Source organism: Sus scrofa, unplaced genomic scaffold, assembly GCF_000003025.6.
Source record: "Sus scrofa isolate TJ Tabasco breed Duroc unplaced genomic scaffold, Sscrofa11.1 Contig63, whole genome shotgun sequence".
Taxonomy (NCBI): Eukaryota; Metazoa; Chordata; class Mammalia; order Artiodactyla; family Suidae; genus Sus; species Sus scrofa.
Genome location: NW_018085271.1, coordinates 41,464 through 55,980, shown reverse-complemented (window position 1 = coordinate 55,980; position 14,517 = coordinate 41,464). Strand labels below are relative to the sequence as shown.

Below are 14,517 nucleotides of genomic sequence, written 5' to 3'. Positions count from 1 at the left end.
CATGTCTTCTCTGGAAAAGTCTATTTAGATTTTCTGTCTAGTTTTCAATTGGGTTCTTAGGTTTTTTTCATTGTTGAGTTATACTTGTTCTTTGTGTGTTTGGGAGATTAAGCCCCTGTTGGTTGCATCGTTTGCAACAATTTTCTCTCATTCCATAGGTTGTCTTTTTGTGTTTCTGGTCTCCTTTGCTGTGCAAAAGCTTTTAAATTTGAATAGGTCCCATTTGTTTATTTTTGCTTTGATTTCATTGCCTTGGGAGACTGACCTGAGAAAACATTTGGACAGTTTATGTCATGCTGTTTTGTCTATGATCTCTTCTAAGAGTAAAAATACTCAATGTTTATCCAAAATATATAAGGGACTCATTGTGTTACCTAACATTTAAACTTTATTATCATCTGCCTACTTGAATATAACAAGAACCAAGACACATACACCAGAAAGCCAGGTCGATTAAGCCTGAAACTCCTACTGTCTCCTTTGCCAAAAGAGATGGGAGTGGATAGAAAATCTGGCACCAAAGCAATGAAACTAGAACACACCCTCACACCATGCACAAAAATAAACTCCAAATGGCTGAAAGACTTAAATATACGACAGGACACCATCAAACTCCTAGAAGAAAACAGAGGCAAAACACTCTCTGACATCAACATCATGAATATTTTCTCAGGTCAGTCTCCCAAAGCAATAGAAATTAGAGCAAAAATAAACCCATGGGACCTCATCAAACTGAAAAGCTTTTGCACAGCAAAGGAAACCAAAAAGAAAACAAAAAGACAACTTACAGAATGGGAGAAAATAGTTTCAAATGATGCAACTGACAAGGGCTTAATCTCTAGAATATACAAGCAACTTATACAACCCAACAGCAAAAAAGCCAATCAATCAATGGAAAAATGGGCAAAAGACCTGAATAGACATTTCTCCAAAGAAGATATACAGATGGCCAACAAACACATGAAAAAATGCTCAACATCGCTGATTATAAGAGAAATGCAAATCAAAACTACCACGAGATACCACCTCACACCAGTCAGAATGGCCATCATTCATAACTCCACAAAGAACAAGTGCTGGAGGGGCTGTGGAGAAAAGGGAACCCTCCTGCACTGCTGGTGGGAATGTAAACTGGTACAGCCACTATGGAGAACAGTTTGGAGATACCTTAGAAATCTATCCATAGAACTTCCATATGACCCTGCAATCCCACTCTTGGGCATCTATCCGGACAAAACTCTACTCAAAAGAGGCACGTGCACCCGCATGTTCATTGCAGCACTATTCACAATAGCCAGGACATGGAAACAGCCTAAATGTCCATCGACAGATGATTGGATTCGGAAGATGTGGTCTATATACACAGTGGAATACTATTCAGCCATAAAAAGGAATGACATAATGCCATTTGCAGCAACATGGATGGAACTAGAGAATCTCATCCTGAGTGAAATGAGCCAGAAAGACAAAGACAAATACCATATGATATCACTTATAACTGGAATCTAATATCCAGCACAAATGAACATCTCCTCAGAAAAGAAAATCATGGACTTGGAGAAGAGACTTGTGGCTGCCTGATGGGAGGGGGAGGGAGTGGGAGGGATCGGGAGCTTGGGCTTATCAGACACAACTTAGAATAGATTTACAAGGAGATCCTGCTGAATAGCATTGAGAACTATGTCTAGATACTCATGTTGCAACAGAAGAAAGGGTGGGGGAAAAAATGTAATGTATACATGTAAGGATAACCTGACCCCCTTGCTGTACAGTGGGAAAATTAAAGAAAATATTAAAAAAAAAGAAGAAAATCTGGCACCAACAGGAATTAAAGCTTCTTCAAGTGAGTTTTAAAATTCCCTAATGTAGCAGTGAAATCTACTCACCTGGTCTAAAGATTGAGCATTTGTTAATAAACAGCAGCTTATCTGACTGTAGGATAAACCACTGACTCCAAGATTACACAGGTGCCGCCTTTTATTATTCTGGCTATTTCTATCAACAACTATTTACTTTGTCTTGAAGTCAAAACATAGTTTTCTAGTAACACCGATTACTCGTCATCTTAAAGTAGGTGTTTACTTTCCTTTCATTTACAGGACTAGGTCAAGACTAACACTGACAACTTGGCACCAATAAGAAGTACTTCTGTCTACAGTATTGGCCATTAGTGAAACTCATTAAGCCATATTTGACTCCCTCTTCATTTTTATGCTAAGTAAAAAGAATATCCAAAAGATTTATATTGACATGTGATATAATTTTAAGATGTTATGGTTGCTTTATTATCCAAAAAGGAAGAACAATAAATTTATAGTTCTCCCAAAAGAAATAAATTTTTGAGCCCAGGCAGTCTGATACCAACAGGAGAAAAAAGGAAAAACTTCTAAAAATAATGACTCCATACAAGAAAACAATAATTTCTATCTTAATTTCTCTCTAAATATTTAAAGGTGGTAAAGAAATTAATCCATGATTCCGAGTGTATTTCAAAGAACCACTGCTTATCTAGACATATGTAAGTATTTAATGTAGGAAGATATATTTAAGGTCAAATCCAGATAAACTGTAGTATCTGTTCAAGCATCTTTGTACGGAACAGAAAGAAGTGGGTATGATGTGTTTCTCATCGCACCTTCAAAAAATTTCTATTTTTTAATTGTATTCCTCAATCAGAATAAAGGATAAGATCAGTCACCGAGCCGAAAGAACACTTCTAGAAACAACCACATGAAGATCAGAGAGAAATCACTACCTAATTATTGACTTAACCATCCCCAAATCAGGGCTTAGGCTGTGAATCAACCAGGGCCGATGCTCTGGTTTCTGCTGCTGCGTGAACAACACGCTGCCCTGCAGCCCTGCTTCCCCCAGCAGCAGACCCGGAGGCAGGACTTGCCCACCATGAGGAGCACGACTGTATTTGGAAGAACGTCTGGACAAGCCTAAAATAGACTTTCCAAGTGTTCAAGAGGTTGAAATGTTTCCCCATGGGATATGATCTATTAAATTGCAAATGCAAAAAAGAAAGAAAAGAAAAGAATTCCAGAACAGAGAACTTGATTTTATGATAGCTTTCCATTTAACAACAGGATTTTAGTAAATTTCCACTCAAAATATATTTCGAAGATTGCCATCTATTTCTAGATATTAAAGAGTTTCTACCTAAATGAGGGGAAATTTCTAACAGATTAATCCTGGTTTCCAAGAATGGAAAGCATACGCAACACACACACCATAGCTGATTTAATGATAACACTACTTATGGAGAAAATGCCATTGCTAATGTCTGACCTACCGCCAAAGCATCTGTAACCTGATTCTAAAAAGCTCAAAGGGAAGTGCGTGTGGATATTTACAAAAGTTAACGCCGGAAGTGCTGCTTCCCTCTTCCTCCCCTAACAGACTTTTCAGAGAGGAGCTCTGCACCAAGACAGTCCTGATGGGTCAGGAGAGCATTTCAGCTTCATCAAGAAACCAGGCTGAGTTCGCTGTAATCTCAGAGATGATGATTTTAAATAAAGAATCACTTTATTTCTGAAATTCCGCTCACACTCCCACTGGTATGATTTCATTTTGAAAATGATCTATCTTAAAGTTCCAGGAAAACAGGTTTTGAAATTTCCTGAAATCAAGGACAATCATTACATAATTGATTATGAAAAAGAAATACACCATAGGGTTATGCTTGTAGGTATCTGTGTTTTGTTTATAAATGCATTGAGCTCTCCAATCTACAACTGTATTAAATTCTGAATCTGTATCTTTTCCATATGCAGTCGTAGAATATTGACATTTTTTAAAAACAATTCTTTGTCAGCAATTATTTAAATGTGCAAATGCCTTGAAAGACAGGGACTTTTTGGTCCCAATGCTTGGGACCACAACTGACAACCGGTAGATGACCAATAAATGCTTGATGAGTGAAGAGGCCCCTCTTCCGACCTGAGGCCAAGAGAGGGGCAGTGACTGGCCCAGCTCTCCCAGGGCTGTGTTCCAGCACTACTGGGACATCACGACATCTCCACCTACCTCTCAGTTTCCTGTCCAGTAACAGTTTTTAGAGGTCTAAGATGTTTAAAAATGGATTAATTCCTCCTCTTTATCTCTTAAGGGCCTGAAGTTTGTACGGTAGAACTATCAGGTATCAACTATTTAACCAACTTAAGTGCCAAAATTCATCTTCAGTGTGGAACTACATCCCAGGGAAAGTATTAGGTGTTGGACAGTTTCATTTCCTTGATTGACAGACAACAGAACTTGGAAGCTTGGATAGTCTGGTTCCATGAAACACAGCTTCCAAAGAACCAACATGTGTGGTTTTTTTCTTCATGCCATCACATGCCAGAAACAAAGTCCATCATAAATAATCTATTACAAACTCTCCTTTTGCAAATAACTATAGGAAAGAGTTCAATTTAATCTACCATTAAAAGAGTAAATAATTCATGGTCCCTAAACCTTTTGGACAAACTAGGTCTATCTTTGCAGTACTTATTTGGGCTTCTACTTTCTTGAAGGAATGAAGTCCTGCTAAGAGATACGGGAGGGGGAGACAAGATAAACACTAGGGTCCTGACTGCTCTAAGATGAGTGACCTTGAAGCTCTAAACTTGCTCCCAACTGTTTGAATAACAAATTCATCAGCATCTGGAGGAGCCTACAGGTCTTGAACATGAAGATCCTGGTGAACTGTGGTCATGAGCACTCAGAGGCTATGATAAGAGAAATCCAGTCCCACTTAATCCTCCCAACTTTATGACTGTAGTTTTCACATTAGCTGACAAAGTGGAGCAACTTCACAGCCATATCAGCAGGAACTCCTCCAATCACTTTCTCATACTGGCTTCATAATAAATGAGATGTATGAGGGGCCTCTGCAGTTTACCAAGAAGTGCTCGGCACGGTGCCTGGACTGAACAGCATGTGCTGAGTAAATCTACACAAGATATTTCCCTGAACAGTCTTATTTCATATTCACAAAAGTCTTGTGAAACTGGAAAGGCAAAAGTTATTTCCAATTCACAGAAGAGGAAGTTCCCAGACACCAAATCATTGTTCTTCACTAAGATCTGTTAGATACTGACCGTGCGCTAAGTGCTGTGAGTGAACTGTCCTGCTTAATGCCCACAGTATCAAGATATAGATAAGATACATGAGGAGAAAACTGAGAAACAGAGAATTTCAGTAAGTAGCACATAAGCATCAATATAACTAGAGCCATCTATCACTATGAGTAACTAGCACCAGGACTGAACCCAGGCACTTGGCTCCAGAGCCCGTACTTACAACCATGATGACACCCTGCTTTGAGATTTGCCTGCCCAGAAATGCTCACCTGTTTTGGTCTTGGTCACATGCCTAGTTGATGGTCAGGCCAAGGCTACTCCTCTCCTCCCTCCAGCCCACCTCCCTGCCTCTACTGGTCCTGCCAATCATCACCTGCAACAACAAAGCTGCCCTGGGACTCACCACTAGTCCAACCAACTGAACAGAGAGGGCATGCATGCTGATGAACTAACTCTTCATGAATGAACCCAGGTCAGGAGCTACCTTCAAAGCAGGACAGGTCAAAGGCATCAGGGCGGAGGAAGCAACCACGGGGAAACCTCCAAGGACACTCATATTGAGAATCTTACTCCTGAAGATCCACCTGCTACAGACCACACAACCTCTCACATGGCACTAAAAGTCCACTGTAAAACTAGAGAATTAATTGTATTGAAGAGGATGTTTACATTTCACCAAACTTGGGTCTTAAGAATCTTTCATTACCATTTTAGGTTGCAGCATGTGCCAGAGCTCTGTGTTTCCAGAAATGGATGGACAATGAAAAAAGACACCCACAGCCTGTCTCTTACAGGGATTCATTTTAAGAAAGTTCTTCCTAGAAGACAACCTAGCTTAACACTTTGTAACACGGTCAACCTTTTAGCAACTAGTCAACAACATTGACACATGACTGTAGGGTGTTTCATATGCCACACAACAAATGGATTCCTAAACCATCCTACAAAGTGAATGTTCATTTACATTTCTGTACACACATAAACTGGCATAAAATCTTATATGATTCTATATTCAGATTTCATTTGGTAGCAAAAAATATCAGTAAAATTTTTTGTGACTGCCTTCCAAGCATCTTCTCCATTTTCAAATATCAAATGTAATCAAGCAGTGAATGCGTTAACAAGACATATTTACTGAGAAACTTGGTCTGACTCACCTGTCGGATTTCTATCGAAGAACAATACCGGAGCTCTCAAAATGGACTCTATCATTTGCTTGTGCAGAGTTTGTGAAGAATTAACAAGGACGTAGAACATCAACAGAGACCTCGAGATGCCAAATAGCACGGTACCTGCAGTGAGAACTGGGACAAAGAAACATCGTTCAGCACAAGGTCTCTGCCTTTTCTTCAATGATGCTAAAGCATGGAAGGTACCTTACAAAGGTATGATGTATTTTATCCTATAAATATACCATATATATAAATTCATATGTAGAATATAGAATAAATTTAGATATAATGGGTTCAATGATAATGTAACACATTCACAAGATACATTTATAAACAATATAAAAATCACTACAGTCCTCTCATTAAATAGAAATGACACAGGCAGTTCCCATCGTAGCTCAGTGGTAACGAACCAGACTAGTATCCATGAGGATGCAGGTTCGATCCCTGGTCTTGCTCAGTGGGCTGCAGCTCCAATTCCACTCCTAGCCTGGAAACTTCCTTATGCTGTGGCTGCGACCGTACAAAGACAAAAAAAAAAAACCAAACAAACAAAACAAAAACCTCAGAAGAAAGAAAATTATAAAAAGTGGTTGATCTTCCTTTCTCCATATTTCAAGTCTTACTACTTACAACAGGTTTCAGAATCCAAAATTGAGGAATGCTTTGATACTAGCATGAATTAACAGGGAACAGGAGAAAGGATTTCCATGTACATGGTAAATTCATATGGAAATTTACTTCCACATAAAGTAGCTATTTCCATGCCCAAAAAGCTTTAAAGAGTATGAAAACAACATGTTAACTTGTAAGTGGAAAGTCCCTTAAATAATTCAATTGTAAGAAAATACAAATTTTATTTTAACACAAGATAATTAATCTAACGAGCAACTAAACTGTCACTAAGTGTTTTACAGCAATGTGAAGCATTTGGAAATGAACATATTCACTTAAATGTACAGTTTATTAATGACATAAATGGGTACCTACTACTCATGTAGAAATTAAAATAGATCTCTGAACAGTTCTTTTTTTTTTTTTTTTTGCAGTCTTCTGAAGTTTATTTACGATACTGTCTGTACTATAATCAGTGCATTTTCCCTCCAGCACTGGTGTGTTCACAGGTCATATCCGTGGCCTGCCTTGAATAGAGTGTAAGGATTACAAGCAAGTATTATAGTTACCTGGTCTGCTCCTACCTTTTCTTTTCATTTTTTTTTTTTTATTTTCCCACTGTACAGCAAGGGGGTCAGGTCATCCTTACATGTATACATTGCAGTTACAGTTTTTTCCCCCACCCTTTCTTCTGTTGCGACATGAGTATCTAGACATAGTTCTCAATGCTATTCAGCAGGATCTCCTTATAAATCTATTCTAAGTTGTGTCTGATAAGCCCAAGCTCCCGATCCCTCCCACTCCCTCCCCCTCCCATCAGGCAACCACAAGTCTCTTCTCCAAGTCCATGATTTTCTTTTCTGAGGAGATGTTCATTTGTGCTGGATATTAGATTCCAGTTATAAGTGATATCATATGGTATTTGTCTTTGTCTTTCTGGCTCATTTCACTCAGGATGAGATTCTCTAGTTCCATCCATGTTGCTACAAATGGCATTATGTCATCCTTTTTTATGGCTGAGTAGTATTCCATTGTGTATATAGACCACATCTTCCAAATCCAATCATCTGTCGATGGACATTTGGCTTGTTTCCATGTCCTGGCTATTGTGAATAGGGCTGCAATGAACATGCGGGTGCATGTGTCTCTTTTAAGTAGAGCTTTGTCCGGATAGATGCCCAAGAGTGGGATTGCAGGGTCATATGGAAGTTCTATGGATAGATTTCTAAGGTATCTCCAAACTGTTCTCCATAGTGGCTGTACCAGTTTACATTCCCACCAGCAGTGCAGGAGGGTTCCCTTTTCTCCACAGCCCCTCCAGCACTTGTTCTTTGTGGAGTTATGAATGATGGCCATTCTGACTGGTGTGAGGTGGTATCTCATGGTAGTTTTGATTTGCATTTCTCTTATAATCAGCGATGTTGAGCATTTTTTCATGTGTTTGTTGGCCATCTGTATATCTTCTTTGGAGAAATGTCTATTCAGGTCTTTTGCCCATTTTACCATTGATTGATTGGCTTTTTTGCTGTTGAGTTGTATAAGTTGCTTGTATATTCTAGAGATTAAGCCCTTGTCAGTTGCATCATTTGAAACTATTTTCTCCCATTCTGTAAGTTGTCTTTTTGTTTTCTTTTTGGTTTCCTTTGCTGTGCAAAAGCTTTTCAGTTTGATGAGGTCCCATGGGTTTATTTTTGCTCTAATTTCTATTGCTTTGGGAGACTGACCTGAGAAAATATTCATGATGTTGATGTCAGAGAGTGTTTTGCCTCTGTTTTCTTCTAGGAGTTTGATGGTGTCCTGTCGTATATTTAAGTCTTTCAGCCATTTGGAGTTTATTTTTGTGCATGGTGTGAGGGTGTGTTCTAGTTTCATTGCTTTGCATGCAGCTGTCCAGGTGTCCCAGCAATGCTTGCTGAAGAGACTTTCCTTTTCCCATTTTATGTTCTTGTCTCCCTTGTCAAAGATTAATTGACCATAGGTGTCAGGGTTTATTTCCGGATTCTCTATTCTGTTCCATTGGTCTGTCTGTCTGTTTTGATACCAGTACCACACTGTTTTGATGACTGTGGCTTTGTAGTATTTCTTGAAGTCTGGGAGAGTTATGCCTCCTGCTTGGTTTCTGTTTCTCAGGATTGCTTTGGCGATTCTGGGTCTTTTGTGGTTCCATATAAATGTTTGGATTGTTTGTTCTAGTTCTGTGAACAATGTCCTGGGTAATTTGATAGGGATTGCATTGAATCTGTAGATTGCTTTGGGTAGGATGGCCATTTTCACAATATTGATTTTTCCAATCCAGGAACATGGAATATCTTTCCATTTCTTTACATCTTCTTTGATTTCTTTGATTAAAGTTTTATAGTTCTCGGCATATAGGTCCTTTACCTCTTTGGTCAGGTGTATTCCGAGGTATTTGATTTTGTGAGGTACAATTTTAAAAGGTATCATTTTTTTGTATTCCTTTTCTAGTGTTTCATTGCTGGTATACAGAAATGCAACTGACTTCTGAATGTTAATCTTATATCCTGCTACTTTGCTGAATTTATTGATCAGTTCAAGGAGTTTTGGGGTTGAGTCCTTAGGGTTTTCTAGGTATAGTATCATATCATCTGCATACAGTGACAGTTTGATCTCTTCTCTTCCTATACGGATGCCTTTGATTTCTTTTGTTTGTCTAATTGCTGTGGCTAAGACTTCCAAAACGATGTTGAAGAGCAGTGGTGAGAGTGGGCATCCCTGTCTTGTTCCAGATTTGAGTGAGAAGGCTTTCAGTTTTTCCCCATTGAGTATTATATTTGCTGTGGGTTTATCATAAATGGCTTTGATTATATTCAGGAATGTTCCCTCTATACCCACTTTGGCGAGGGTCTTGATCATGAATGGATGTTGGACTTTGTCAAATGCTTTTTCTGCGTCTATTGAGATGATCATATGATTTTTGACCTTTTTTTTTGTTAATGTGGTGTATGATGCTGATTGATTTGCGTATGTTGAACCATCCTTGTGAACCTGGGATGAACCCAACCTCGTCATGGTGTATAATTTTTTTGGTATGTTGTTGGATTCGGTTGGCTAAGATTTTGTTGAGAATTTTTGCATCTATATTCATCAATGATATTGGCCGATAGTTTTCTTTTTTGGTGGTATCTCTGTCTGGCTTTGGAATGAGGGTGATGGTGGCCTCATAGAATGTCTTTGGGAGTATTCCTTCTTCTTCAACCTTTTGAAAGAGTTTAAGGAGAATGGGCACCAATTCCTCTTTATATGTTTGATAGAATTCACCTGTGAAGCCGTCTGGTCCTGGACTTTTATTTGTAGGGAGTGATTTTATGACCTCTTCAATTTCATTTGTAGTGATCGGTCTGTTCAGTTGGTCTGTTTCTGCTTGATTCAGTTTTGGCAAGCTGTAAGATTCTAGAAAATTGTCCATTTCTTCCAGATTGTCAAACTTGTTGCCATACAGTTGTTCATAGTATTCTCTTATGGTTTTTTGTATTTCTGCTGTATCCATTGTGATTTCTCCTTTTTCATTTATAATTTTGGTGATTTGGGTTCTTTCTCTCCTCTTTTTAGTGAGTCTGGCCAGGGGTTTGTCAATTTTGTTCACCTTTTCAAAGAACCAGCTCTTGGTTTTATTAATTTTCTCTATTGTTTTTTGAGTCTCTATTTTATTGATTTCTTCTTTGATCTTTATAATTTCCTTCCTTCTGCTGACTTTAGGACTTTTTTGTTCTTCTTCTTCTAATTCGTTTAGGTGGAGGGTTAGGTTGTCAATTTGGGATCTTTCTTCTTTTTTGAGAAAGTCCTGGATTGCTATAAATTTCCCTCTGAGCACTGCTTTCACAGCATCCCATAGATTTTGAGAGGTTGTGTCTTCATTATCATTTGTTTCAAGGTAGTTTTTAATTTCCTTCTTGATTTCCTCATTGACCCATTGGTTTTTTAGTAGCATGTTGTTGAGTCTCCATGGAGTAGGTTTTTTCTCTTTGCTTTTCCCATGGTTGATTTCTAATTTCATGGCATTGTGGTCAGAGAAGATACTTGAGATAATTTCTACGCTCCTAAATTTATTGAGATTCGCTTTGTGTCCCAATATGTGGTCGATTCTTGAGAATGTTCCATGAGCATTTGAGAAGAATGTGTATTCTGCTTTTTTTGGATGTAGTGTCCTGAAGATATCAATTAAGTCTAACTTTTCTATTGTTTCCTTTAGGATCTCTGTTGCTTTATTGGTTTTCTGTCTAGAGGATCTGTCCATTGATGTGAGGGGGGTATTTAGGTCTCCTACTATGATTGTATTCTCATCAATATCTCCCTTTATGTCTGTTAATATTTGTTGTATGTATCTGGGTGCTCCTGTATTTGGGGCATATATGTTGACAATAGTAACATCCTCTCCTTGGATGGATCCCTTAATCATTAAATAGTGTCCTTCTTTGTCCTTCTTTATGTCTTTTGTTTTAAAGTCTATTTTGTCTGATATGAGCGTTGCGACTCCTGCTTTTCTGTCATGTCTATTGGCGTGAAATATTTTTCGCCACCCTTTCACTTTCAATCTATATGTATCTTTTGTCCTAAGGTGAGTTTCTTGTAGGCAGCATATTGAAGGTTTTTGCCTTTTTATCCACTCAGCCACCCTGTGTCTTTTGATTGGGGCATTCAGTCCATTGACATTTAAGGTGATAATTGATAGATGATTATTTATTGCCATTTGAACCTCTTGTTCCAGTTGATTCTATGGTTCTCCATTTTTCCTTTCTTTTTTTTTTTTTTTTTTTGGTTGGATGGTCTCCTGTTATTATCTGCTTGAGTGTTTTTTTTTTCATTTTTTGCAAATGCAATATTTGGTTTTGGCTTGTGGTTGCCCTGTTTTTTAAGTATGCTAACCCCTTCCCATAAATGTGTGTTTTAGCCTGATGGTCCTGTAAGTTCAAACACTTCATTACTATATTAAAATTAAGAAGAGAGACATACATATATACAAAAAGGGTTATTTACCTCCTGACATCCCTTGCCCACATTTTATGGTTTTGATGACTCTTTTTTATTTTTTTCTTTTTAATTTTATTTTGTTTGAAGCATGTTCATGATTAAATCTGTATGCTGGCTTATTTGAGTGACTTCTCTCTGATTGCAGTTTCCTCAGTCCTAGTTCTTCCTCTTCTTCTTCTTCTTTTTTTTTTTTTCTTTTCTTTTTTCTTCCCTTTCCTTCCTTTCTTTTTGGTTTAGAGAAGCCCTTTCAATATTTCCTTTAACCTGGGTTTTGTGTTGCTGTATTCTTTAAGTTTTTGTTTGTTGGGAAACATTTTTATTTCCCCTTCTATTTTAAATGATATTCTTGCTGGATAGAGTATTCTAGGTTGCATATTTTTTCCTTTGAGCACTTTAAATATCTCTTGCCATTCCCTCCTGGCCTGTAGTGTTTCTGTAGAGAAATCAGCTGATATTCTTATGGGGGTTCCCTTGTAGGTAACATTCTGTTTTTCTCTTGCTGCCTTTAGGATCCTCTCTTTATCACTAACTTTTGCCATTTTTATTATGATGTGTCTTGGTGTGGGTCTGTTTGGGTTCAGTTTGTTTGGGGCCCTCTGTGCTTCTTGTATCTTGAATCCAGTATCCTTTAGATTTGGGAAGTTTCCAGCAATAATTTCTTCAAATATATTTTCCATTCCCTTATCTTTTTCTACTCCTTCTGGAATTCCTATTATGCGTAGATTGGCCCGCTTTATATTATCCCATAGGTCTCTTATATTGCTTTCCAGTTTTTTGATTCGGTTTTCTGTCTATTGACCAGATTGAGTGATTTCCATTATTCTATCTTCCATATCTGAACAGTTCTTGAAGCCACAACGCTAAAGAGACTGGAGAAACCTTCTGTAATAGTCAATCAGGTACTTTTTTTCCTCTTCTGCTAATGTATCTGTTACTTCATTTCTGAAAGCTGCTCAAATTCCTGATTCTATCAACAGGCATCTATCTGCCTTAGCCCACCATCCTATATAAACACGTAACAGAATCCTTTCCTTTTCCCTTGAAGCTCCCCTAGTCCACCAATTGAGAAGGCAAACAACTAATGGATTTAGGTTTCTTAGAAGTGATCAAGGAAGCAAATACCAAATAATATCAAATTTCTTTTTTTTTTTTTTTTTTTGCTTTTTAGGGCCACACTTCTGGCATATGGAAGTTCCCAGGCTAGGGGTCAAATTGGAGCAACAGATGCTGGCCTACACCACAGCCACAGCAACTGCGGATCTAAGTTGCATCTGAGACCTACACCACAGCTCATAGCATCCCCGGATCCTTAACCCACTGAGCGAGGCCAGGGATCAAACCCACACCCTCATGGATCCTAGGTAGATTCGTTTGCACTGTGCTACAGTAGGAACTCCTAAATACCAAATTTCACTGAGTGGGTCCTTACAAAGATAACTCACTTTACTTTCACAGAAAGCTTGTAAGAGCATTTCCTGTGGGATTATTTAGTCTTTTATATAAGGATTTCCTTTAAATAGTATGGAATACTACATATATCCTTTTTTTTTTTTTTTTCTGCTTTTTAAGGCTGTACCTCCGGCATATGGAAGTTCCCGGGCTAGAGATCAAATCGGAGATATAGCCGCTGGCCTATGGCACAGCCACAGCAACACTAGATCCGAGCCACATCTGCCAATTACACCACAACTCCTTAACCTGCTAAGCGAGGCCAAGGATCGAACCCTCAACCTCATGGATCCTAGTCAGGTTCGTTAACTTCTGAGCCACAAAGGGAACTCCAAAGTGACATATATTCTTAGAAGAAAGCTGTGTTAATATTAGTCTATCAGATGTTACATTAATCACACAGCTGGGGATGTGATAACATGGTGATGTCGAGGTTAGACAGAGAAGGACCCCAGTTCCCAGACACTTGGTTTCTCCTGCTCAGCTTCTCTCTTCAGTAATTAGTGAAGCTGAGGAGATGAGCTGTGTGGTGAAGGGGAGCTCTGCATACCTGCGAGAGAATGATGCTTTTATTGGGGGGGGGGGCTTTGCTGCCAGAAAACTTTGTCCAAGTTCAATAAATACAGGGTTTATTCAGAATTGGAACAATTGGAACCACAGGGTGGGGATCCGTTTCTAATCCCCTTGCCATCCATATAATGACCTAAGACTCAACTAAAGCAACCTATTAGCATAGTCAGTTGCCACGGATTTCCAGTGGCTGATTTTCTGAATGTGCAAACCTGGTTTAACTTCCAAAATCCAGTACAAAGAAATCTAAGAGTCTTCATCCACCCTCTTTCTTCTAGTAGATTTAAAAATAATTATTCTAATTAATTCACAGAGTAAATGTGACTCAACTATAATCTGTTGAGACATTTTTGACTTACTCCTGGAAGCCCTGGTTGCTCACACAGGCTCATTGTAAGCACCTCAGACACTTGTATGATAGGGCACATGACTCGGCTTTACCTGAATAAGGTGTAAAGTACCAGCCAGGATCAGATAACAAGATTATATTTCCTTTTCCATATGTCATGGCATACATGGTACTTAGTTCATTTGCCCTATGAAACAGGGAAGAAAAATATTACACTATAGATAGAATTTAGACAAATAATTTTAAAAATTAAGCTCGATTTAGGAGATGTGTTTCATGCTGGAAAAAGATCCCCAGCTTACAG

The 14,517-nt window shown here is 38.5% G+C and overlaps 1 protein-coding gene across 2 annotated transcripts in view; it reads right to left on the bottom strand.

Annotated features, from left to right (window-relative positions):
* Positions 1–14,517, bottom strand: part of LOC100153359 (multidrug resistance-associated protein 4-like) — a 161,393-nt gene that overhangs the window by 105,726 nt on the left and 41,150 nt on the right. For both annotated transcript variants that reach the window (XM_021082309.1, XM_021082310.1), the window contains exons 16-17: positions 14,306–14,400; positions 6,227–6,373 (exon numbers count right to left, since the gene is read on the bottom strand). In XM_021082309.1, the coding sequence (XP_020937968.1) occupies positions 6,227–6,373; positions 14,306–14,400 (242 nt within the window). The remainder of the gene's footprint in view (positions 1–6,226; positions 6,374–14,305; positions 14,401–14,517) is intronic.